The following is a 24,515-nucleotide window of genomic DNA, read 5'->3' as shown; positions in this document are numbered from 1 at the left end:
GTTATAGCTTAAAAGTCAATTTCATATTGTGTTATAAGTTATAACTATTATTGTTAAGTTTAGTTTAATTTCAGTTTTGCTAGCACGTGACCTCTAAGGTGTGTTGCATGAATCTCAGTCCGGGCGTTTCCATCTCTTGTCCTGCGTTCCGTGACCGTGAAGAAGCGATCATGGCGGCTGAGGGAGATGTGGATCTGGACCTGGAGGCTGAGGAGAACTGCACGGGGAAACCAACAGAAAAGCCCCGGAAACATGATAGTGGAGCTGCTGATTTGGAAAGGGTTACTGACTATGCGGAGGAAAAGGAAATTTCCAGCTCGAATCTGGAAACGGTGAGTTAATCCGTGTGTCAGAAGCGAATGAAGCTAGTCATGCTAACGCGGAGTAACCATGTGCGGCAGTGGACAGGAGATTTCTGTGTGAACACTCAAACAGATATCCATCAACACCGTCATAACGTTTTAATAGTTTAGCAAAGTGAGCACTAAAGAGAAAAGTGAGATGTTTAAACTCTCAAATGTTCATTCCGCCACCAAACCTTTACAGGAGACGCTGAAGCCCGAGAACTTGAATGTTATAATTTCAGAGCACATTTATCTACGAATGCTGCTGTTTGAATTTTTATCGGTCTTGTGTGTCTTTGAAGGCAATGTCAGTGATTGGAGACAGAAGATCCAGAGAACAAAAAGCAAAACAGGAAAGGTGAAAAATATAGTTGTTTGATTACAATCTGTCTGTGGTTAATAAATGATCATCACTACAATACTCATCTCTGTCGCTTCCACAGAGAAAAAGAACTAGCCAAAGTAACAATAAAGAAGGAAGATGTGGAGCTCATTGTAAGTATGCTTTCAGTGTTTTAATTCTCATGCTAGATAAATGTGTGTATAATATAGATGAATAAACATTTATATTTTGACATGGAGCTCAATGATTATGCTGACATGTTCCTGACAGATGGGCGAGATGGAGATTTCGCGAGCAGTGGCCGAGCGCAGTCTGCGAGAGCACATGGGCAATGTGGTGGAGGCACTGGTTGCACTGACCAACTGAGTGGACTTGACTGCTTTGAGATGTTATGGACACATGGGACTGCCTTTTTCCTGCTTGTGATGACCCTTTCCTTTTCTCACTGTACTTATGCTGTAATAAAGGAACCTTTTTTTAAACCATCTTTAACAGTACAACTGACCTCTTTTGCATTTATTAGCAGCACCGACCCACATTTTAGTAATGCATTCCAGATAACCCAATGCGATCAGTGTCATAATTTATTACCACAAAACAAAAAGTCAATAGTCTTCCCATTAGAAACAGTGGAACTAGCCTTGGGATTCTGTATACACAATGACATGTTGTGTAGATGTATACAATTCAAATGCAATAAAGATGTAATGTCGTTGTTATGAGATTTCTTTAACACTAGCAAAAGACACTAGTAAAACAAAGGTGACAAAAAAAAAAAGAGGTTTAAAAGTGTCCTTGTTTGAGCTGAATTTGCTCTTCTACCATGAATAGGACTATGTCTTCCTCTTGTGCACTGTTGGCCGATCGAACACGTCCCTCACGCCGCCAGCCTTCTGCTTGAAGAACTTGCTGTTCTGAGCGCTCTCCTGAGCCCAGGCAGAATCAAATGAAGTGGTGTCCTGATCCACCAGATGAGTGTATTTTGTACGTCCAGAACGTCCAAAGTTTTTGACCTACAAAGCACATTGATTAATTAGGGGATGGACATCCAACACATGGATGAAAGACTACTGCAGTTCTGTAGGTGAAGGTGTAAATTTGCTAGAACGGGTTCTCATCTCCACTTTCCTCTGAATCATTATGGCCATGAATGAAGAATTTGTTTCCCCCAAATATTTAAACATTTGCCACTATCTTCTTAAACAAGTTCTTTATTTAATGGCCTTGAAAAAGAAAATCATGCAATGAAAATTCTGCTTCCATCTAATCAACAACCCATATATTGACCCATACACCCCTCTTACATTATATTTTTTTGACAATCAATGACATGCAGAAGTACATCATAAAACAGAAGCAAAGATCTGTGGCAAATTCTTGTTTAATTGTGACTTTGAGCAATGAATTGAGTGTTTAACATTGTAAGCTTTGAAAAACAAACCCAACAACAAAATAAATAAAAATCAACTGTGCAGCTCAGGAGGGGTGGGTGAAGTACCAGAGGACACAAGTGAAAGATCTCATTTCACTAGATGCACACTCATGCAGGAGTATTGAATATTTTTGCCGCTGTATAGGCCTTGAACAATTAAATACACACACAAACACTCGTGTGTGTCTAAATACCCATCTTTGCAAGTGAAAGGAAACCGCGGAAAAGAAATCATGTGTAACAGTTTGCTTTTAAAGTGACAACAGTCTAGCATTCCTGCTGCCTGTCATTCATGTTAAGCAAACAACAAGAGAAAATCTCTCATTGCTCTTGAATAAATCATTTTTATAACTTTAATAGGAAATAAGACAGTGAAGAATATGCAGCTTCCTAGTTTGTTCTTCTCCTTTAAAAAATTTAGACTAGTATGAATTTTTTCTAGTATTGACACTGGTGACAAAAAATTCTGTCATTTCTACGATACCAATGTTTTTTTTTTTATCTCATAAAGACCTTATTTAAAGCAAAAATAACTATATCATGATATATATTGCTAACGTGGAATAAAATGACTCGTATCGTGATATAAGGTTTTAGTGATATTGCCCACCCCTACGACTCGGCTAGAAAATGGCATTGATGTCAAAACCAATAAGATGAATTCAAAGAGATGACACTGACCTGCATGACTTTGGGTAAGATTGTTTTGTTGAAATGGTCCTCAAGAGTTGGAGCACTGAAGTCTCTCCTGAAGACATCTTGCTCTTCATCCTGCAAACAAAGAAAGAACTTCTATTTCACATCAAGAACAGAATGTGATCAGGTAACGATGATCGGCTCTTTACTCACCATGAAGAAGGCTCCTCTGTGATAGTACTTCTGCAGAAACTTGTATTTGCCCTTTGTTGCTTTATTGGTGACGACTTTTCCATTTGTCCGCAGTTCGGCTCTACGCTCTTCCTCGGTAAGATTGCGAAACCTCTCGATTTCGGCTTTCTCTTTCTCTATTCTGTCATTTAAGAAAAAGCCATGTGAGATTATTGTTTGTGTTACTGATGTGAAATGAAACGTTTTTTTTGCAATTATGATGAGTACTCACGCTTCTCGGTCTTCTCTGTCCCTCTTAATACGCTTCAGTTCCCTCACTTTCCAGGCCTCGTACTCCTCCTCCTCATTTTCTCCGTCGGTGTCCAGAGCATCAAGAGCAGCCAGAGTACGTTTGTTCTCCTCGTACTCTTTCTTGGCCTCCTCCTCTACGATCTTCAGTGTGTAGCGCCGCCTCTCTTCAACCTGTTTTTTGGCCTCGATTTCCAGCTCTTTCTGTTTCTGCTCCTCTGCTTCTCGTTCTGCAACCGTCACTCTGTCCTTCCTGGGAGAAGTCACAGTGATGAGGAATTAGATCAGTTGCACTGTGTTATTTTAGTATAAATATATTTCTTACAATTTCAGTTCTCATTTTAATATTTAGCGCCAAACTGTTGCTGGTAGCCATTCCCACATGAAAAAATACCATACTATAGTGTTTTTGAACCGTACTATAGTAAAACACTTGCATTAATTTGTAACATAACTATAGTAAAAAAAATAAAAAAAAACCTATTTACTTTCCCAATACTGTACTTTTCTACAACTATATGGTATATAACACTACAATACACTACAGTTTACCATAGTAAAAACTACGTATACTACAGTTTTTATTACAGTTTATCAGTTCACTATACAGTATGCTGTAACAGTGTTGTGAATACTACAATGTATACAGTATAAAACACTTTACTTTATGACTTCCATAGTATAGGGGAAAAAATACAATGGAAGTCAGTAGCTAGCTACCAGCAACTACTTTGTCAACCATCATCATTCTTCAAAATATTATCTTTTCTGTTTAGCGGAAGAAGAAAATAATTCATACAGAATTGGAACAAAAGAAAAAAATTATTTCCTGGATGTACTGTCGCTTTAAGCTTCATTTATGGTTAAGAAACTCACTTGCGGATAAACACGGGTTTTAACCGAGGCTCCGCTTCATCCTCGCTGTCGGTGTATTCCTCGTACTCTGACTCGGACTCTGAGTCCTCCCCAGACTTCCCCTCCTCCTCCACCTCCAAGACCTCCATTTCCTCGTTCTTCCTCTCTTGTGCACGCTGACGCATCATTGCTCTCCTCCTCTCAATTTCCTATACAGAAGACGTAAAGCCACTTATGTGTGAACTCATTCAATACATATCCAAGTCTTTGCTTTTCCTAAATGTTTTGTTGAAGTGACCCACTTCATCATCGACTTCCTCCTCCTCCTCATCTTCGCTGCTCTCCTCTCGCTCGGGGTGCCACGTCCCTTCATCCGAGTCCTCACTGCTTTGAGCGATCAGCTCTGGCTCTGCTATCTGCCTGTGTCTTGCGAGCCTGGGAAAGACACGACAGCACATTTGACATTAACACCCTTGTACAGCAGTGATATATTTGTAAGAACTGTACTGAACAGATGGAGAGGGTTTACCTTTCTTCAACATCTTCGCTTACTCGATTCTGGAGACGTCGAAGACGAGGGTCTGATTTTTCCTCCACTTCAATCTCCATCTCTGGCTCGGCCTCTTTACCCTTCTTAACAAACTGGAAGTCCTCGTCTTCTTCATCGGAGGACTCCATCGGGGCATAGTCTGGACGCTTACCCGACACATAGCGCTTCACCTTCACCTTCTCCATGGAAATCTCACCTGAAGTCCAATAAAAACAAAAGTGTCAAAAGATGTTTTACTATAGAAAGCAGTTGCTACATTTTAGAGAGTTTAAAATACATTTTCTAAAACTATGAATGAATATACACTCCTCTTGTTTAAGTGAATATCTTTTCCCGGAGCACTTATAGAAGCTTTCAGGACGTTGTTTTAACTTTTTTTTCTCGTCGTTTAATAACTATTTCGGTGATTTATTATTGAAAAAATGAAACCAAGTCTTGTAGTCATACAGTTTTCCTTAAGAAAAAATAAGTATAACTTACATAATAATTTATAATTTATAATTTTCTACAGTAACTATGTGAAAACTACATATGTATGTATCAGTTTAACTACAGGGGATTTGTTTTAAGACCAAGAATGTCATGTTTTTATTACTGCACACTCGCACGAATCATGATGTCAACACATGCTAACAGTCGAAGCTAAATGTTTCTCAAACAAACACGTTAAGTCACCTTTTTCATTGCGGATCGGCACGGCTCCTGCCGTCGACTGAATCGGCGGCTGCTTGGCATTTAATGCGTTTGATCCCGACATCTTGGAGAATTCACGCGGGTCCCTTTACACTAGAAAATAAACAATCGATGAACGTCTTCGTAAAAATTCTGTTTACGGTCCTTTATCCACTAACATGGACGTCTCGGAAACTCGGAAACTCGGAAACCGCACGAAAACTCGTCCCCGGAAACACTGACCTGTTAAGAGGTTCCTACCTTTATTTGAGCTTTTATAATTCAACAGATAATTTTTGGCCTGTCCATCCCTTTTGGTGATAAGTAGTCAGCGGAAAAGCAGTAATCAGTTAAAAGAGCCGTATATTCTAAATCATTACTATTATTATAAAAACAACATGTTTACACTTCCTAAAATCAAATATTAATGTTTCCATTCTCACTCAAATTTAAATAATTAGTATCTCATTCAAGCAGATTTTGCTCACAGGATCATCATTTTACTTTAATTTTTTCATTTCATAGCTGTGGTTTATTCCACACAGTTACAGTACCAAGACTCATAATCTCAGTTTTACTGACTAAACTATACTATAGTTACAACACGATACATCTGGGTAATAAAGCATTATATTTTATACTTTATTATTCATATTGATCCATTTAAGAATATTATTACACAACAGCAACATTTGTCCCATTTAACAAAACTTTTATTTCATTTCATATCAGTGTAAGTATTATACACTTACATTCATATTATTAAAAAAAATAAATATAATTAAAAAAATCTTAATACCAAAGCGGACTCAGAAATGTAAATTCAGTCGTCATTCACCCGCCCTGATGTTGTTCTGTAGGACTTTATTAATGTTGAGGAAATCTTTATCAGCGTCTCTTGTGCTCCACAGAAGAGAGAAAGTCAAAACATGTTTGGGACGACTACAGGGAGGGCTGGACTGTCCCTTTAGTGTAAAGAACATCCCATGATGATCAGTTACAAAAAAAGCACAATCATTTCGACCAGTGGTTGTGACATCATCATGACTCCCCTCCTCTCTCCAAAAAGAGCTGCTGCAGTTTCTGTTTGAGAGGAGCCCTTTTACCACCCGAGACGACCACGCAGAGTATTCTTAAACCCTCTCCGCTCTCCAACCTGTCAACAACACAGATGCAACACAGTATAATTACAGACTGTTAATGTATTAAACTCCGGAGCAGCAGTTATGATGTCTCACCTGTGGGAGTGCAACGATTCAGGTCCCGCAGATTAAACCCCCTGTCCCCTAGTGTGACCAGCTTGGCCTGAGGGCTGCGGTGTGGTGCATGCTCCAGCTGTGCTCTCTCCTCTTTTGGTAACGACCCATCATCTGTAACCTCCTGGACGATTCTCACCACTGAGGATCCAAACACAGACTTCAGCTCCTCGATGGAGGTGTCAGTGTCGTCGACGGTGTCATGAAGCAGTGCAGCCTGCATCACAAGACATCACAGTGGACAGTTCAGTCAATGCATTTACGGAATTGTTTTATCCTCTTTAATAAATCAGTGCACAGCTCTTTAAATAAATTTAGTTATTTCTTTATGAATTAAGCATTTTTAGTGTAGAAACTGATCAAATTAACGCACAAACGTATCTCTGACTCACTTGTCAATCTTCAAGATGTGTGATTGCACCCTCATGACTTCAAATCCTTGCCACCACTGCAAAGACAAGACAAGCAGCTGTGTTTTCTGGAGTCTGCAGGATTATATACGCTTCGTCTTTGTAGAGAAGTGTTTTGGTAACTTACAGTACCTCCGGGGTGACTGGTGTATGATGTGGCATCAGGATCTTCACGCGCTGATTGATGTTTCTCTGCAGCGAAGTGGACAAACAGCTCATATACTTTAGTAGAATAAGATAATGCTTTTATAATAGTTCGGTCTGATTTGATAATATACAACACACAGCATGCAAGTCAATCATATATTACAAATGAGTGTAATGTTACATTTTATATATATTTTATATGTTGTTTGTATGTCTGTTTTTGTGTCCGCAAGTCTAAGATGTCCGTACTGAAACAAGTGTAGCGACATTTGTTCTTTTGATTTGGATCTTTTCAATGAATCATTTCACGGTTTGAAATGAAATGAATAACAGCAATGGTAGCAGTACACAAATGTTAACATGGTATTATACTTTTTATGTGCCTACGTTCAGAATCTTTAATGCCACGTTGGCACCAAAAACTCCGGAAAACGCAAAAGAATCACTGAATTGGTTTTGCTGTTCAAAAGAACCGATTTGCGGAAATGAATCGGACTGTCAGACAGATAGCGAAACCACTTCCGGAAAGAGGTGGACGAGGTATGAGACAAATTCACTGCTTTTTAGTTTACATGCAGATTAAATGAATTCCCATAACTATATCTATGCTGTTTTTGTAGCTAACTTGGAAGTTTCGATATGCTGATAAACTGTGAAAATGAAAGACAGTTAGAACTGCTGAAGGAACACCAGCTTCAATGACATGAACCAAATTCAGACAGAAGCTGCAGTAGTCGAGTAATACTTGTCATTATGTACATGCAGCTTCCACAGATCTGAGTGACAGTGATGTTATAGAGAAATGTTTTACAGGTACATCCATCTTTAGTGGTGGGATCTCTCTAAATGGCTCACACAGAGAGGAGAGATGCTCCTGGGCTGCCTGATTTCTCTCTGCTAAAAAGACTGGCCAGAGACCAGCTCATCTTTCTACTGGAGCAGGTGACACGACCATCCACTGCTTCTTTCAATTTCTCTGTTTCTTCAGAAAACTACTTTGCATTTTGAATTTGTATTGCAAGTGTCAACATGTATGTTTTGCAGTTGCCAGGGAAGAAGGATTTATTTATTGATGCAGATTTGATGAGCCCTCTTGATCGTATAGCAAATGTCACAATCCTGAAGGTATGATATCATGTAATATATTTGAGGAGGAGTCTTTCTAAATGACTAGCATTTTATATCTTCTTGATAGATTAATATACCATTATGTATTCACACTCTGACGAATCTACACCTGATTTCACCTTTAGCAACATGAAGTCGACAAACTGTACAAAGTTGAGCTCAAGCCAATTGCCAGCAGTTCAGACCAGTAAGTAAACTAGTACCTTTTTATCAATTAAAAACTAATTCCTCTGTAAAATGTAGGCTACATATTTGATATTTTCCGCAGGCTGTGCTTCCTGATACGTCCCAGAATACAAACTGTGAAGTGGATTTCAGGTTGGCATGGTTTGCTGTTATATAACGATTAATAATATAGGAGGAAGTATAGTTTAATAGTTTGTCTTAACAATGCTTGCAGATTTGGTTAATTCAGACAAAGTGGCTGGAAGATTCAGAAGATATAAGATCATATTTACCCCCCAAAAGGTAACTAGTGGTCTGGAAATTCTGTTAAAATATGCAGCATTTTTATTTTGTTGTGTGATTTTGATGTTATGGCATTCTTTACAGTTTTATGCATGCGAGACGGTTTTGGAAGAGCAGGGAGTCTATGGAGGTAGGTTAAGTGTGTTAATGTGTCAATCTTTGGTCCTGGGCCTCCTAATGCAGACATTAACTATGACGTTTTGTTCTTAGATGTTACAACCGATGAGTGGAATTTCTACATTCTTCCTCTGGATGACGACATCCTGAGTTTAGAGCTGCCTGAATTCTTCAGAGACAACTTTCTGGTAATGCTGATTTGGATGCTACTGTGTTTCAGGGCCGAATTTTTTTTATTTTATTTGTCATTTTTTATTCGTTTTAGTAAGATTTGTAGTATGTTTTCTTGTTATGAAGAATGAATTTCAGATGAATATTCAGAAATCATCTAATATGTGACCCTGGACCACAGAACCAGTCTTAAGTGTACATTTTTTGAAATTGAGATTTATCCATGATCTAAAAACTGAATGAATCAGTTTTTGATGTATGATTTGTTAGGATAGGATAATATTTGGCCAAGATACAACTATCTGAAAATCTGGAATCTGAGGGTGCAAAAAAATCTAAATATTGAGAAAATCACCTTTAAAGTTGTCCAAATGAAGTTCTCAGCAATGCATATTACTAATCAAAAGTTAGGTTTTGATATATTTATGGTAGGAAATTTGCAAAATATCTTCATGGAACTTGATCTTTACTTAATATCCTAATGATTTTTGGCATAAAATAAAAATCTGTAATTTTGGCCCATACAATGTATTGTTGGCTATTACTACAAATATACCTGTGCTACTTAAGGTTTTGTGCTCCAGGGTCACATATTGTGAATTTTGGTGTTTAACATTACTTCTTATTTTTAATATTGCTACTTGATATTTGAAATTTGGAAAGAATAACATTTATTTTATCAAGAAATCTATTTCTAAGTGTAGATTATTTCATTAAAAATATACATTTCTTAAAATAAATCACATTGGGCTGGAACTTTTGAATAGTAGTGAAATTCATTTTTTTGTTTGACATCGGAGTAATTGTTATATGATTCATCAGGAGGGAGACCAGCGCTGGGTGACCACTGCAGGAAGTGCACTACATCTTTTACAGTCTGTCTATGGTTCTTTCTCCAAAGTGTATGGGATCGGTAGATGTGCCAAGGTGAGGATTTGTGACAAAACCCTTCCCGTCATAGATTTACACATTTTCCTGGATGAGAATCAAGGCAGTCTTTCACTGCATTTGTGTGTGTGTGTGTGTGTGTGTGTGTGTGTGTGTATGTAGATGGTGTATGAATCCTGGAGGGAGCTAATGGAGGAGGGGGAACAGAGAACAAGACAACCTGAATTTGCAAAAGTATTTCTTATTGACCGAGGTCAGTTATTTAAAAAGAAATTACAGTTACATTTAGATGTACTCTTACCGCTTTTGGCAAACTGTCCTTTTCTGTTGTAAATAGCTTGCATAACTTGTATTTTATTATTTTAGATGTGGACTTTGTTACTCCACTCTGCTCTCAAGTTGTTTACGAGGGATTGGTAGATGATATTTTCAGAATAAAATGTGGTAAGCAGTTTTATATTACAGGCTCTTTGTCTTGATTATTTAAAGCTTGTCTATTTAATGGGTTAATTCTTTTCAAGTTTATCCCTTTTATGTCATTTTGAATTTGTTTCTAGGCAGTGTGGAGTTTGGCCCTGATGTCACTTCCTCTGACAAGAGCATCAAAGTGATGCTTAACTCTCAAGATAAAGTAAGAGCTACACTGACGTTATTACATTGACAGTGGTTAGTAACTACTGTTTTAAAACTGACCCTGCTGCTTGTTTAATTCATCAGGTGTTCAATGAAATAAGGAACGAGCATTTCTCCAATGTGTTTGGCTTTTTAAGTCAGAAGGCCAAAAATCTTCAAACAGCATATGATGTAAGTGCTTGCTACATTAGGATACATTTGAACATGTTCTCAGTGGGACAGTTATCAAAAATATGTGAATTGGTAACAGAAACGGCGTGGGATGGACATCCAGCAGATGAAGGCATTTGTTGCAGATGAACTGAAAGGACTGAAACAGGAACATCGTCTTCTCAGTCTTCGTAAGTAGTGTACTCACACAGTCACACACATAAACACACACACACACACACACGTTTGTTTTTGTGAAAAGTGGGGGCATCCCATAGGCTTAATGGTTTTTATACTGTACATACTGTATATTCTATGGCCCTACACCAACCCTACACCTAACCCTCACAGGAAACTTTGTGCATTTTTACTTTCTCAAAAAAACTCATTCTGGATGATTTATAAGCGTTTTGATAAATGGGGACATGGGTTATGTCCTCATAAGTCACCCTCTCCTTGTAATACCTGTGTCATACCCATGTCATTATACAGAGTTGTGTCCCTGATATGTCACACACACACACTCACACTATGGTTTGAAATTTTGTGGTCAGCGAGGACACATTTAATTAATCAAAAGTGTCTGTGATAAAGTGTATATTGTTATAAAAGACTTCCATTTGAAAAAATGCTGCTCCTTTCTACTTTCAATTCATCAAAAATCCTGACAATAATGGTTTCCACAATTGTTTTTTTTTTTTTTTTTTCCTGAAGGAGTGACACCGAAGATCGGAATAATAGCTGCTGAAAATCAGTTTTGACATCACAGGAATAAACTATAAAATCTATAAAACGCAACAGTTATTTTAAATAGTAACAATATTTTATAATATAACTGCTTATTTACTGTCTGTTTTGAATAAATATACAATTGATAAGTGTAAGAAATGTCTTTCAAATAATGAATACTGTTAATATTGTAAATAAAAGAACATGCTTTGTTCTTCCACTAGATATCGGTGCAAGTGAATCCATGATGAAGAAGAAGACCAAGCAAGATTTCCAGGACTTGTTGAAGACTGAACATTGTAAGATGTCTTGACAAGTATGAGTTCATGCAAATCTGAAATATGAATTCTGCAACACGACACTGTAATCTCATCCACTCTCTCCCATTATTAGCATTACTTGAAGGCTTTGAGATCCGTGAATGCATCACCCACATTGAAGAACATATCAACAGACAGGTATGAACAAACAAACACTTTTATTGTTAGAAGACGCTGGTATGATGATGTTACATTAATAATAATGCTTGAGGAAACTCTGTCCATCAGGTGTCAATGATTGACAGTCTTAGACTCCTTTGCCTGTTGTCCATCACTGAAAATGGTGAGTCTGATTCATTGTTGTTGTATATAGAATCAATGTCTTAAAAGAACACTACACTATTTTTGAAAATAGGATCATTTTCCAACTCCCCTAGAGTTAAACTGTTGAGTTTTACCATTTTTGAATCCATTCAGCCAATCTCCGGGTCTGGCGGTAGCACCTTTAGCTTAGTTTAGCATGGATCATTGAATCTGATTAGACTGTGATATCACTGTGCCTTCTGCACCCGTGGTACGGCACCAAAGTTCCTTGATTATTTTGCCAAAATGAGAGTATAGTTCCTAGCCATATCAGCCTAGAAAATCGTAGCTTTTAATTTCCTGTCGGTCTTAGTACATGATATTACTAAAGAAGAGTCAAGTTTAAAATAGGAAAAATATAGAAACTTTTTGGTCATTTTTGAGCGAGATGCTAACGGTCTAATCAGATGCAATGATCTGTGCTAAGTTAAGCTAAAAGTGCTACCGCCAGACCCGAAGATCAGCTGAATGGATACGAAAACGGTAAAACACAACTGTTTAACTCTGGGGGAGTTGGAAAATGAGCCTCTTTTCAAAAATAGCGGAGTGTTCCTTTTAGCTGTTTATTTAACGAACATCTGTTCAATAATGCATTTAATTGTCCCACAGGTCTTTTGTCCAAGGACTATAAATCTCTTAAAGCTCAGTACCTTCAGGTATGTTTACATTTATGAATCTACTCATTTACCTAAAGCTTCCCAAAGCATATTATTTTATAAGAATGCCTTTAAAATATGTTTTTTTGAGATGATGTTCTCTATGATACTGTAAGTTGTCTCTTGTTCAGAGTTATGGTATAGATCACCTGCTGACGTTTGCAAACCTGAGGCAGCTGGGTTTGCTGGAAGAACAGCAAGCAGGAGAAACACTGACAGTCATGGAGAGTAAAGTTGGGAAACTTGTCACTGATAAGACTGTAGGTGAGAATGTGGATAAGTGCAATCAATTCACTCTCTCGCTCTCATATTTATTACATTTACTGCTATGCACACATACATGCACTCGGTAGTTTCTTATGTTTCTGTTCAGGGAAGCTGACAGATGCCTTTTCCTCACTGGCTAAGAAAAGCAATTTTCGAGCTCTGAGCAAAAGACTAGCTCTGGTTAGCTAACAGTTTTTTTCTTAAAGAAAATCAAATAAAAACTGTTCAAAATGATGATATTTACTTCATGATCATCTAATCTACACATACAGGTACCAAAGTCTGGTGAGGAATATGATCTTCGCGTTCCGCGAGACATGGCATATGTTTTCAGTGGTGCTTATATTCCTCTGAGCTGCAAACTGATCGAACAGGTGAGCTTTCAAAGGAGGCTTTGCTTTGGCTGCTTTCTTGTTCTTGCTAAACAACATTTGAAAGTGTTTGCTTCTGGCCTGTGCTGTCCGCAGGTTTTGGAGAGAGATGGTTGGACGGGTCTGGAGGAGGTTACACGCATGCTGAATGGACAGGAATTTGCTGTAACAGGTTTGAACACAGAATTCGTTTGTATGAAGCTGTTTGTAAGCTGAGAAACATCATATGATGGTGCAGTATTTCAGAATATATTCATAATTATTTTGAATTTGTAAAAACCATTTATTATAATTTTTTGCTATCGAGCCTACACTTCCCCTTGTTTTGTCCTGTTTTTGTTTCAGGTGGCAGTAGTAGTTCAGATGCCAGGAACAAAACTGATGCTCAAAGAATTGTTCTAGTGATGTTTCTTGGTGGCTGCACCTTCTCTGAGATCTCTGCACTCCGGTTCCTTGGCAGGGAAAGAGGTAAAACAATCTAGAATGTATTTTTTGTTTTTATAAATACTTATTATGTAAAAAAGAAAAAGGAATATATGGTTCATATGAAATCATCTATTTGAAAGGTTGCAGATTCATAGTGGTCACTACAGCCATCACAAACAGTGCACGGCTTCTGGAAGCATTACTGGAGAACGGTGCTTGAGTCTGAGAAAACTTTCCACAAGAGGACACTTAATGATCAGTTCCAGGAGAGGGCAAAAAGGACAGAATATGCCCTCATATCCCGGGCATCAAAATCCCAAAACGAATGTACTTTTAGAGGGGTTAGTAGATCTTAAAGGGATAGTTTAACAAAATAAGAAAAATCTGCCTTTTTTTCCCCCATCCTCATGTGTTTCAAAGCTGTATGATTTTCTTTATTTTGCAGAACATAAAAAAAGACATTTTAAAGAATTTTTGTAAGCAAACAGCTTAGGTGACCATTGACCTTATTACATGGAGGGATAAAACACTGAAATGTTTCTCAAAATATTTTATTTTATTTTTCACAGAAGAAAGTAAGTCGTGCATGTCTGGAGTAAATTAGGACAAGATTGTAATTTTCAGGTGAACTATCTTGTTAAATGTCTGCGCAGGTGTCATCTGAATTTATGTAAAAATGTTTTATACAGTTTGCTCAGAATTTTCCATGCATGTAATAAATGATTCAAGACTGATCAATAAAACAGTTATTGGTGTCAGGTGTGTCTTTTAGCCCCAGTCAATTAAGTGAAACAGTGAAATGACCCAGTGGTCTACCTATGTGTATATGTTCAAGTGGAAGTTAAACAGTTTATTTTTTATGTTAAAATGTACAACAATTCTGCATACAATACGCACACAAATATGTGACTCTGTACCACGAAACCAGTCTCAAGTAGCACAGGTATATTTGTAGCAATAACCATAAAATACATTTTATGGGTTAAAATGATCGATTTTTCTTTCATGCCAAAAATTATTAGGATATTAAGTAAAGATCATGTTTCATAAAGATATTTTGTAAATTTCCTGAGGAGTGCCAGAGCCCCGCCCCCCATCATGTACACCTTCTACAGAGGCACCATCAAGAGCATCCTGACGAGCTGCATCACGGTGTGGTATGGCGCCTGCAACGCGTCCTGCCGAAAGACTCTGCAACGCATAGTGACAGCAGCTGAGAAGATCATTGGTGTCTCTCTCCCCTCCCTCCAGGACATTTATGGGACCCATCTCACCCGCAAAGCCCTCTGCATTGCAGGTGATCCCACCCACCTGTCACACAGCTTCTTCAGTCTGCTGCCATCAGGGAGGAGACTGTGGAGTCTCCAGGCCAGGACCAGCAGACTGAAGGAAAGCTTTATTAATCAGGCTGTCAGGAAGCTGAACTTGCTCCCGAACTTGCCCCCTATCCCTCTTCTGCCCCAGACACCACTGAACTATGAAATCCCCCCCCCCCCCCCCCCCCCCCCCCCAAGATCCCACATTCCCAGGTCTTTCCACCCGCCCCCACCTACCCACTAACATACGATGACATGCACCTGTCACTTTGAGCAGCACTGGGCTGCTTTCTACCTCATTCACCATGGAACTGATGTCATTCTACCACCTCATCAGTCAGTTTAAATAAAATAACAGCTCTTGAGCCCTTTGTCACTTTAATCAGACTGAATAAGCTTTTTTTTTTTGCACAAAAAATCTTTTTATCTGCACTGTTTTTTACACTCCCTTATTGTATTTTTAGGTTCTACTGTTAGTGTTATCTGTATGCACCAGGGGTCTGAGAGTAATGCAATTTCGATTCTCTCTATGTATGTACTGTACATGTGGAAGAATTGACAATAAAGGAGATTTGACTTGACTTGAAACATAAATAGTGCAATGAACAGAGACACAAAATACACAATATATTTCTTAATAAATAAATGGTAAAAAAAGACCATTATTATTGCTGCACAGTTATTCATTTGTTGCTATTACATTATAACAGTGCATTATTCATGGAAAAAAATCAGGAGTGGTCGTTTATAAATGCTTCTGAGGTCATGCTGGAACAATCCGTCTGTTTGACACATCCTCACGCATGCGCAGAACAGCTCCAAACAGCCAATCAGAAGGAGCAGCGCTGTTTTGACGCGTGTTTTGAATCAGACAGAAACGGTACACAATCGAAGTGCGAAGACTGTACAGTGAAATATTCCCTTGTTAAATACAAATAAACAGCGACGAGCCTTGTCTTAGGGCGAGGATGAGGAAGAGGTGAGTGTGTATGCTAGTGATATGATATAATATTTATCTACGAATGCGGAGACACAGATTTAAGCACGTGTGTCATTTGATCAAAATGTAGTTTGAGTTGTAATTTAAATTAGCTTGTTTTGAAGGTGATAAGATTAGAATCGTATTTTAATCCACACACGCGATCATTGTCTGAGATTCGTGCTTGTATGTATGAATGGGTGGGTTGTATAATGTCGCTTTGTGATGAATGAATGAATGAATGAATGTATATTATAAACACCTGCATGTACAGTAGATAATGATGTAGTAGCTTCTGTTAATGTTATTAATGGACGTAATCACTGTATCTGTAAGTACACATCTGTTAGAATAGAGGTTTATCGAGTCGACACTGTTTTCTATTCTTTCTCGCAATGATTTTAGTGAGTTGATTGCTGCAGAATCGGTGGCATGTCTGAATAAAGCTCTCTGCCACCTGAAGGACATCTGGGAGGAAATCGGCATCCCTGAGGATCAGCGATTAGAGAGGACAAATGTGGTTAAGAATCATGTCAAAGTGAGTGTTGAGTTGCACTTGAGCAACAGCTGATGAATCCTAAGAGTGTTTTCAGTGATAAACTAACACAACATGTTCTGTAGAGTCTTCTGGACATGATGATTGCTGAGGAAGAGAGTCTGCGGAAACGTCTGACGACCAGTATTGAGAAATGTCAAAATGATCTGAGTAAATTGTGTTTGGAACTACAGCTTCCCCCATTTCAGGTAAGTTTTTACTCTGGAGACAACTTTTAGTTATTTTAAATACTAATATTATTTCACAATTTTTACTGTATTATTGATCAGATAAATGCAGCCTTGGTGAGCATTAATGAGTCCAAACTAGAAAATGGCTTCATAGCTGATACACTAAAAGCCACATAACTCCATTTTTGATTCTATTTTTTTTTTTGTGGTTCTGGTTCATAATCATTTTAGGAGGACAGAAGTGGCACTATGCTACAGCAGGAAAAAGACCTCCGTACACATCTTGAAGTGATGTTAAAGGAGAAAAATGAGAGAATGCAAGCACTCAAAGTCTTAACCGAGCAGGATCAGGATCTCTGTGACCTGCTCTGCTTCCAGCCGTTTTCTATCTCCGCTGATTCTGTTCCATCCTTGGAACAGCTGGAGCACTTCCGTCAACACATCTCCTCTCTCATTGCTGAGAAAGTATGGCAATACATCTTTCTTTTAAATACTACACTATTATAAACGTCATTTATTGAAGTGTGCAGTTTAATATTTAGTGTTTTATATATATTTATTGAAAGGAACAGAGACGTAAAGAATTTGTCACGTTGAAGAAGCGAATAATACTTTGCATGGACGATCTGGATCATTTGCCTGAGACCAGTTTTGAGAAGGATGTTGTTTGTGAAGATGAAGACAATTTTTGCTTGTCTAAAGAAAACCTTGATTCACTCAAAGTCCTCCTTCACCAGGTACAACAAAAGTTGAATCTGACGTACTATAAAGATTATTAAGCAGTTGTATAATACAGTATGTATCATTTCAGTTGGAGAGCAGAAAGGCAGAGAATGAACGTGTCTGTGGCTCTTATCGGGAGAAGATCCATGAACTATGGGAAAGGTTGCAGACTCCACAGGAAGAGCGTGATGCAATGTGTGAACACATGACCCTGTCAAAGCAAAGAAATATGGAAGCTGTTAGTAACCTTTTGACAATTTACCTCTATGAAAAAATAATTATGGCTTCCAAATGTCCAGTCATTGTATTGAAATTTTTTCTTCTATTGTCAGTTACAAGCTGAGGTTGAACGTCTTGAGGAACTGAAGCTTAAAAATATTCAGAATGTTACTGAGGCTATTCGAAATGAGATTGCGGTGTTCTGGGATAAGTGCTTTTATAGCACTGACCAACGGCAAGCTTTTGTGCCCTATTATGAGGGTGAGGTGTCATTTTTCTGAATTATTTACACTGCTGTCTTTTGTGATTGAATTAAGACTGAGGTTTTTTTCTCCTCTCAGATGATTTCAGTGAGGAACTCCTGAGTTTGCATGATGCTGAAATATTGCGGCTTAAACAGTATTATGAGGATCATAAAGATCTTTTTGAAGGTGTTCACAAATGGGAGGAAAGCTGGAGACTTTTCTTAGAGCTTGAAGTAAGTTGAACTGACTGAAAATATTCATCATGTTTTTGCATCACCTAACACTCTGTTTTGTGGTAGGAAAAGGCCAAAGATCCAACCAGATTTACCAACAGAGGAGGAAACCTGCTAAAAGAGGAGAAACAACGGGCTGATCTGGTCAAAGGTCTCCCCAAGGTAATTATGACACATGTATTGAAAGATACACATGTGTACATGCTACCATATAAAAGTTTGGGGTGAGAGAAATTAAAGGGGGGGGTGAAATGCTATTTCATGCTGTAACGATAAAACCTTTGTACTCATCGGGAAGAAGGAGGCGGGAACCGGCGCACAATCAAAACATAATTTTAATATTCCAAATAAACACAACAGCCAAAACAAATAAAAGCCAAAACATAAAATAATGTCCCAGGCCTGGTCCTCTCTCGTCCTTCACGGTCGTCGCTCCAGTTTTATATCCTTCCATCTCCTACGTGGGACTCGATACTGGCGGTGGGGCGCAGGTGCAGCTCATCTTCAATCACTACACCTGGCCTCACTCCTCGTTCCCACGCCTCTCGGCCCCGCCCCACTCGCCACACATGCTAAACATGGACAAAGTTTCAAAAATTAAGTTGTACGTTTGAAGGAGTATTTTTGTTCCAAGTTTCGGAAAGTTTTTTTCGAGTATGGCTCTGTGTGACGTTAGATGGAGCGGAATTTCCTTATATGGGTGCTAAGGGCACTTCTGCCGGAAGAGCGCGCGCTCCCGTATAGCAGAGCACTGAGAGGCTGAGCACAGCCTGATCAGAGCGAGAGCATTGCGAAAAGTCACAAAAGAAGTATGTTTTTGGTTGCCAGGGCAAGACAACCCTGCACAGATCACCAAAAGAGAAACAGCATTAAGGGACCAGTGGATGGAGTTTATTTTTACAGAGCATGAATGGAGTTGTGCAAGTGTTTTTGTTTGTTCCCTGCATTTAGAAGATGCTTGTTTTACAAACAAGGCCCAGTTTGACAACGGATTTGCCTATCGTTTATTTCTTAAGGATAATGCAGTCCCAACGAAAAAGGGTCACGATTGTGTGTTGGAACCACATGCGGTGAGTAAAACTGCTTCAAATATCTCTGTGTTGTTAACTTAGCTATCAGCGCGTGAGCACATCAGGTAAACAACATGCGATGTTGTCATCAAACTGCACTTTCCACATGTACAGCTTAAAAAAAAAAAAAAAAGACGACATAAAGTGGAACTTACTCATTTTCCAAAACCGCTAAGCAAATATATACAGTTTCAGTACATAACACATAGAGACGCCTTTGCTGATGCTGCTCTTGTTCAATTTTAGCCTTTGGATCTGTGTCACAGCTTCCAAACGCTGTCAATGCAAAAGCCTACTGGCGCACGTGATTCTTTAGCTCCTCCCACACGCTACGACTCTAGACGGTCGTGTTTTTCCGGGAAAAATCGGTAGAGACTATCTTTCTCTTATAAATATAATAAAAATAAAGACTTTTTGGAGTTATGAAGGATGCAGTACTACTCTATAGGTACTCTAGATTAACAGGATATTGAGTGAAAACGAGCATTTCACCCCCCCTTTAAAAAAAAAAAAAAAAAAAATATATATATATATATATATATATATATATATATATATATATATATATATATATATATATAAAATGTTTTTTTTTTTTTAATTAAGCAGATATTCTTTAATTGTTTAATTCAAAGATTCTTTACACTGTTTGAAATATTTCTAATTTAAATAAAATATGTTCTTTTGAACTCCTGAAAAAAGTAATGTGGCTTCTACAAAAATATTAAGTAGCACAACTGTTTTCAACATTGATTATTATAGAAATGTTTCTTGAGTGCCAAATCGGCATATTATAATGATTTCTGAAGGATCACTGAAGACTGGAGTAGTTTTTTGCCTGTATTTTTGATCAAATAACTGCAGTCTTAGTGAAATTATAAACTTTGACAACTTTTGAACAGTAGTATATAACGTTATAAGGTTAGCCATTAGTAATCGAGTCTCTCTCATTTAGCTTGAGAAGAAGCTGAAGGCTGAGATTGAACAGTGGGAACATGAACAGAACAGAGAGTTCCTGGTGAATGGTCAGAAGTTCATGCAGTTTGTTACTGATCAATGGGAGACGTACCGGCTGGAGAAAGAGCGGGAAAAACAAGAGCGGGTACGTATTTCACTTTACTGTGCATAGGAATATACCTATGCTCCAGAGATGTGAATTAAAATTCAGATTTTATACATTTACCCAAATTTGCTGAGTAGCCTGAATTTATGAATTATGCATTACTAGAAAATGACCAGTTCTGAAATTATGAAGATTTAATATTGATAGATTTGAATAATCCAATAACTGTTGTGCAGCAACTAAAGAAGAGCAAGCAGACAGAGGAGGACATGGTCTATGGTACTGTGATCCGGACACCGACTAAACGAAGAGTTCTGGGCAACACAACACCTTGTAAAGCTCGAAAGGCATGTACAATAGGATTTTATTTCCTGATGATGACAGCAGAATTCAAGTCAATGTGAAACCCTGTTCACAGCCCTTTTTTACATGTAGTGTGTCATATTTCTGAGTGAAAAAGAGTATTGCAATATAAAACATGCAAGGCAGGACATGACTTTATCCACTGGAAATTGATTGGGCTGTGAAACGTGGGTGTTCTTGTTGGTTTTATTCACATTAAACACCTTTATGCACACATTTTCCTTTTCCTCAGCTAAACGCTACCTCCAGTACTGGCACTTCTAACAGCACTATCCGATCTGTCTTTGGAGGTACTGTCTGTCATTCTCCTATAAAACGTCCTCCAATTTCAGCAGGCAAGGTCAGTGCACGGCTGTAACAACACCATTGTTCTCAAGCTTTTATTTAACTAATTTGTCCAATCCTTTACTGATGAACAAAGTTAATGTGTTACTTCTTTCCTTACACGTCTTTTTTCAAAGCTGGGTAATGTGAAGACTCCAGGCCATGGCAATCCTCCTCATCAAGGTTTGCTAGAACGCAATAAGGAGAATATCTGTCATCTAACTGGTGGTGTGGCTGAGATGATGAAGGTACCAGCTAGTCCACAGCGTAACTTCAGCATTAACTGTGTCGCAGGCACCTATTCAGAATTTCAGGTAAATTCATCTCCTCCATCAGTAACTAACAGTCTGATCAAAGAGTAATGAAATGTGTTTATGCAGTTTAAAGTGAAAAAAAAAACACATTATTTTCCACATACTACACATTATTGTTTCTCCTGTATGCCCCGCCTTTCTGAAACACATCGTTTTTTACAAAGCTCATTGTTCAGAAAACGAGGTGTGCTCTGATTGGCCAGCTATTCAGTGCCTTGTGATTGGATGAATGCCTCAAGCTCGTGACAGAAATGTTACGCCCCTTACTATAAGGTCATGCCGTGTGTCAGAACACCGGGCGCTACAAGACAAAAACAATAAAACCCATTACAAACAAGCCATTTGCTGCATCCAGTGGGGACAGATTATAATTACTGAAGATGTATTTTTACGCACTGAGTTGCGTATTGCACTGCGTAAACAAACTGTCTGTGTTTGTGATTGGAGAAACGACAAACAGCAAGTGCTACTCTACACTGCTCAAAACTCGCATTTTCTCCAAATCTGTTCCCATGAAGAAACAAACTCATCTGCATCTTGGATGGCCTAGGAGTGAATGAATTTTCAGCAAATTTACATTCTTAAGTTTGCAGTGAACTATATTGTTAAGTGTAGAAGTATATAAATGCCTATTTAAAAAAATGATGATACTTGCATAATGTTATGCTAATAAAAATCTTGTTTCCAAAGGAATTTGTCAAGCCTGAATCCATATAATCAAGGTTTGTTAGAGATTTATTTCCCAACATCCTCAATTTTGCCTATTTAACTGTATGGTTAACACTCCGCTTAAACACACTTTGATTTGCTAACACTGTTTTGATTATGTTGTACTGTATAATAAAATTAACACTTTTATACATTTAACTAAACACTTGAATAAAGTATGTAGGGACAATGCAGTCAGATGGTAATTATCGATAAATAACCCCTTATTAGTTGATCAAGACTGACAGGGTCCTGTATTACCCTAAAGGGGTTTATTTTGCAGTAATGATTGGCTGACTGTACATTGTTAAACACATACTGAACTTACCAAATTATATCTAATATAGTAACATTCTTTTAATTTGAACAGATTAGGGCAGTAATTCCATGATATAAATTTATACAAACAAATAGAGTTTTCATGGACCTCTGAAGGCATTTGTGATACATGTATAATATCTGATTAGTTGCGCTTTTATACATCCTCTCGGGCTCTCTTTGAACTGAACTGTTTTTCTTCCTAATTCACACTTATACAGTAAGACTTTCTATTCATTTACAATTCAGTTATTAATGCCTAACTGCCATTATCTGCCACTCTGTCTTTCTTGTTTTTAAGCTGTAAATATATCCAGTATGTATTATGAATAACCTAATTTCATATCAGTGTTCAGATAATTTTTTTTCCATGTCAAAATGTCTCTTAATCTGTCTTTTTCTTGTCACAGCGAGACCTCTCCAAGTCATCTAAATCAAAACACGTACCTGAAATCCTGAACTCAGCCATCATTCAGCTTTAACTCTACTGCATGCAACACTTTGTGCTATTAGGACTGGGATCTTTAGATGATGGCTTATGGGTTCTTGTTCTTTATAGCTTTAGCTATGCATTTTATATTTAAATGAAGGTAATATAGTATTGTGAAAAGGTTTTTTGCCCCCTTCCCATTTTTTTTTTTTTTTTTGCATATTTGTCACACTTAAAAGATTCAGATCATCAAACTAATTTTTATATTACACAAAGATAATGCAAGTACATAAAAAAGCAGTTTTTAAATGATTATTTCATTTATTAAGGGAAAAGAGCTGTCCAAACCTACCTAGCCCCAAGTGAAAAGTTATTTGCCCCCTCCTATTAAATCATGAAATAACTGATTAACCACATTATTTTAGAAAGCTAAGTTAAATTTCACTAGTCACTTCCAGGCCTGATTACTTCCAGACCTGTTAAATCAAGAAATAATTTAAATAGAACCTGTCTGACAAAGGTCAGAGCCATTATCCCCAAATGGAGAAAACTTGGAACCTTCCCAGGAGTGGCTGGCCTACCAAAATTACTCCAAGAGCATAACAACGACTCATCAAGGAGGGCATAAAAGAACCCAGAACAACAAGTAAAGAACTGCAGGCCTCGCTTGCCTCAATTAAGGTCAGTGTTCATGATTCAACAATGAGAAACAATGAGAAAATGGCATCCATGGGAGAATTCAAAGGCAAAAGCCACTGCTGACCAAAAATAATACAAAGGCTCGTCTCACATTTGCCAAAAAATATCTTGATTATCCCCAAGACTTTTGGGCAAATATTCTGTGGACTGGTGAGACAAAAATTTAACTTTTTGGAAGGTTTGTATCCCGCTTTAGTGCACTTGGGTTATAAAGCAGGACAATGATCCCAAACACACCAGCAAGTCCCACTCTGAATGGCTTAAGAAAAACAAAATGAAGGTTTTGGAGTTGCCAAGTCAAAGTCTGGACTTAAATCCGATTAAGATGCTGTGGCATGACCTTAAACAGGCCTTTCATGCTCATTATGTAGCTGAATTAAAAGAATTCTGCAAAGAAGAGAGGGACAAAGTTCTTCCGCAGTGATGTGAGACTCATTGCCAGTTATCAAAAACGCCTTATTGTAGTTGATTACTGCAAAGGGTGGCACAACCAGTTATGAGGTTTAGGGGTCCATTACTTTTTTCATGTAGGGCCAGGCAGATGTGGACAGCTTTTTTCCCTTAATAAATCAAATCATTATTTCAGAACTGCATTTTGTATTTACTCTGGTTATCTTTGTGTAATATTAAAATTTGTTTGATGATCTGAATCTGTGACATATACACACACACAAAAAAATAAATAAATAAATAAAATGGAAGGGGGCTAAAACCTTTTTACGGGCCTGTATATATTTAAATGTCTCTTTGTGGGATTCTACATGTATGTTCACTTTAACACTAAGACAAGCACTGCTTTATATGTACTTGTAACAAATTAATGTGTATTTTAATGTTACAACTACTCAGCTGTTCCTAACAATTTAGGACTTAAAATAAAGTTAAAATACTAAATTAAGACTTAAAATAAACTAGTTATTTCTCATTATTGGCAATATTGTCAGAATCACAATGTATTTTAATGTTGCTTTTGTATGTTTTGCACAATGTAAAAATAAACACTTTATTGCATTCTTTGTTATATTGTACAACT

The 24,515-nt window shown here is 37.8% G+C and overlaps 4 protein-coding genes and 1 pseudogene across 6 annotated transcripts; 3 read left to right on the top strand and 2 right to left on the bottom strand.

The window, feature by feature from the left end:
• Nucleotides 1–123: 123 nt before the first annotated feature.
• Nucleotides 124–1,187, top strand: LOC127961653 (huntingtin-interacting protein K). Its single transcript, XM_052560864.1, has 4 exons — nucleotides 124–332; nucleotides 647–702; nucleotides 788–839; nucleotides 958–1,187. Exons 1-4 carry the CDS (start codon nucleotides 171–173, stop codon nucleotides 1,051–1,053), a joined length of 366 nt encoding a protein of 121 aa, XP_052416824.1. The 5' UTR covers nucleotides 124–170; the 3' UTR covers nucleotides 1,054–1,187.
• A 66-nt stretch (nucleotides 1,188–1,253) lies between these two features.
• LOC127961652 (microfibrillar-associated protein 1) lies at nucleotides 1,254–5,547 on the bottom strand. Its single transcript, XM_052560862.1, has 8 exons — nucleotides 5,316–5,547; nucleotides 4,620–4,836; nucleotides 4,393–4,525; nucleotides 4,112–4,299; nucleotides 3,219–3,488; nucleotides 2,969–3,128; nucleotides 2,801–2,890; nucleotides 1,254–1,700 (listed from the first exon to the last, which is right to left on the bottom strand). Exons 1-8 carry the CDS (start codon nucleotides 5,395–5,397, stop codon nucleotides 1,521–1,523), a joined length of 1,320 nt encoding a protein of 439 aa, XP_052416822.1. The 5' UTR covers nucleotides 5,398–5,547; the 3' UTR covers nucleotides 1,254–1,520.
• A 456-nt stretch (nucleotides 5,548–6,003) lies between these two features.
• Nucleotides 6,004–7,273, bottom strand: LOC127961898 (guanosine-3',5'-bis(diphosphate) 3'-pyrophosphohydrolase MESH1-like; annotated as a pseudogene).
• A 254-nt stretch (nucleotides 7,274–7,527) lies between these two features.
• Nucleotides 7,528–14,510, top strand: vps33b (VPS33B late endosome and lysosome associated). 2 transcript variants are annotated; one of them, XM_052562242.1, is made up of 24 exons: nucleotides 7,528–7,665; nucleotides 7,939–8,067; nucleotides 8,170–8,250; nucleotides 8,379–8,440; nucleotides 8,522–8,571; nucleotides 8,654–8,721; nucleotides 8,806–8,851; nucleotides 8,932–9,026; nucleotides 9,832–9,936; nucleotides 10,060–10,150; nucleotides 10,264–10,341; nucleotides 10,455–10,528; nucleotides 10,615–10,701; nucleotides 10,781–10,871; nucleotides 11,634–11,708; nucleotides 11,803–11,867; nucleotides 11,958–12,012; nucleotides 12,642–12,688; nucleotides 12,820–12,952; nucleotides 13,062–13,135; nucleotides 13,228–13,329; nucleotides 13,423–13,498; nucleotides 13,672–13,794; nucleotides 13,893–14,510. In XM_052562242.1, the coding sequence occupies exons 2-24, from the start codon at nucleotides 7,972–7,974 to the stop codon at nucleotides 13,970–13,972; spliced, it is 1,854 nt and encodes a 617-aa protein (XP_052418202.1). In that variant the 5' UTR covers nucleotides 7,528–7,665; nucleotides 7,939–7,971; the 3' UTR covers nucleotides 13,973–14,510. The 2 variants fall into 2 exon arrangements, with proteins under 2 accessions (XP_052418202.1, XP_052418203.1); XM_052562243.1 differs by lacking the exon at nucleotides 7,528–7,665 and adding an exon at nucleotides 7,672–7,863.
• A 1,389-nt stretch (nucleotides 14,511–15,899) lies between these two features.
• Nucleotides 15,900–24,512, top strand: LOC127961180 (protein regulator of cytokinesis 1-like). Of its 2 annotated transcripts, XM_052560169.1 has the most exons (15): nucleotides 15,900–16,047; nucleotides 16,453–16,585; nucleotides 16,669–16,791; nucleotides 17,005–17,238; nucleotides 17,340–17,510; nucleotides 17,585–17,734; nucleotides 17,829–17,976; nucleotides 18,057–18,193; nucleotides 18,260–18,355; nucleotides 20,219–20,365; nucleotides 20,563–20,673; nucleotides 20,922–21,029; nucleotides 21,151–21,327; nucleotides 22,018–22,049; nucleotides 22,764–24,512. In XM_052560169.1, the coding sequence occupies exons 1-14, from the start codon at nucleotides 16,037–16,039 to the stop codon at nucleotides 22,042–22,044; spliced, it is 1,773 nt and encodes a 590-aa protein (XP_052416129.1). In that variant the 5' UTR covers nucleotides 15,900–16,036; the 3' UTR covers nucleotides 22,045–22,049; nucleotides 22,764–24,512. The 2 variants fall into 2 exon arrangements, with proteins under 2 accessions (XP_052416129.1, XP_052416128.1); XM_052560168.1 differs by lacking the exon at nucleotides 22,018–22,049.
• Nucleotides 24,513–24,515: the final 3 nt, after the last annotated feature.

Source organism: Carassius gibelio, chromosome B7, assembly GCF_023724105.1.
Source record: "Carassius gibelio isolate Cgi1373 ecotype wild population from Czech Republic chromosome B7, carGib1.2-hapl.c, whole genome shotgun sequence".
NCBI classification, from domain to species: Eukaryota; Metazoa; Chordata; class Actinopteri; order Cypriniformes; family Cyprinidae; genus Carassius; species Carassius gibelio.
The sequence above is the reverse complement of the archived record's forward strand: the minus strand, read 5'-3'. Positions and strand labels throughout refer to the sequence as shown.

What these genes read in the sequence shown, in the direction of transcription:
- LOC127961653 (XM_052560864.1), top strand. Translation starts at nt 171, where the DNA reads ATGGCGGCTGAGGGAGATGTGGATCTGGACCTGGAGGCTGAGGAGAAC. An exon ending in CCAGCTCGAATCTGGAAACG is followed by an intron (nt 333 to 646) that starts GTGAGTTAATCC and finishes GTGTCTTTGAAG; the next exon opens with GCAATGTCAGTGATTGGAGA. An exon ending in AGGAAGATGTGGAGCTCATT is followed by an intron (nt 840 to 957) that starts GTAAGTATGCTT and finishes TGTTCCTGACAG; the next exon opens with ATGGGCGAGATGGAGATTTC.
- LOC127961652 (XM_052560862.1), bottom strand. Translation starts at nt 5,397, where the DNA reads ATGTCGGGATCAAACGCATTAAATGCCAAGCAGCCGCCGATTCAGTCG. An exon ending in AGGAGGAAGTCGATGATGAA is followed by an intron (nt 4,300 to 4,392) that starts GTGGGTCACTTC and finishes TCTTCTGTATAG; the next exon opens with GAAATTGAGAGGAGGAGAGC. An exon ending in ACAGAGGAGCCTTCTTCATG is followed by an intron (nt 2,891 to 2,968) that starts GTGAGTAAAGAG and finishes CTTTGTTTGCAG; the next exon opens with GATGAAGAGCAAGATGTCTT.
- vps33b (XM_052562242.1), top strand. Translation starts at nt 7,972, where the DNA reads ATGGCTCACACAGAGAGGAGAGATGCTCCTGGGCTGCCTGATTTCTCT. An exon ending in AGAGCAGGGAGTCTATGGAG is followed by an intron (nt 8,852 to 8,931) that starts GTAGGTTAAGTG and finishes TTTTGTTCTTAG; the next exon opens with ATGTTACAACCGATGAGTGG. An exon ending in TGTCACTGATAAGACTGTAG is followed by an intron (nt 12,953 to 13,061) that starts GTGAGAATGTGG and finishes GTTTCTGTTCAG; the next exon opens with GGAAGCTGACAGATGCCTTT.
- LOC127961180 (XM_052560168.1), top strand. An exon ending in TACAGCTTCCCCCATTTCAG is followed by an intron (nt 16,792 to 17,004) that starts GTAAGTTTTTAC and finishes TAATCATTTTAG; the next exon opens with GAGGACAGAAGTGGCACTAT. An exon ending in CTCCAATTTCAGCAGGCAAG is followed by an intron (nt 21,030 to 21,150) that starts GTCAGTGCACGG and finishes CTTTTTTCAAAG; the next exon opens with CTGGGTAATGTGAAGACTCC.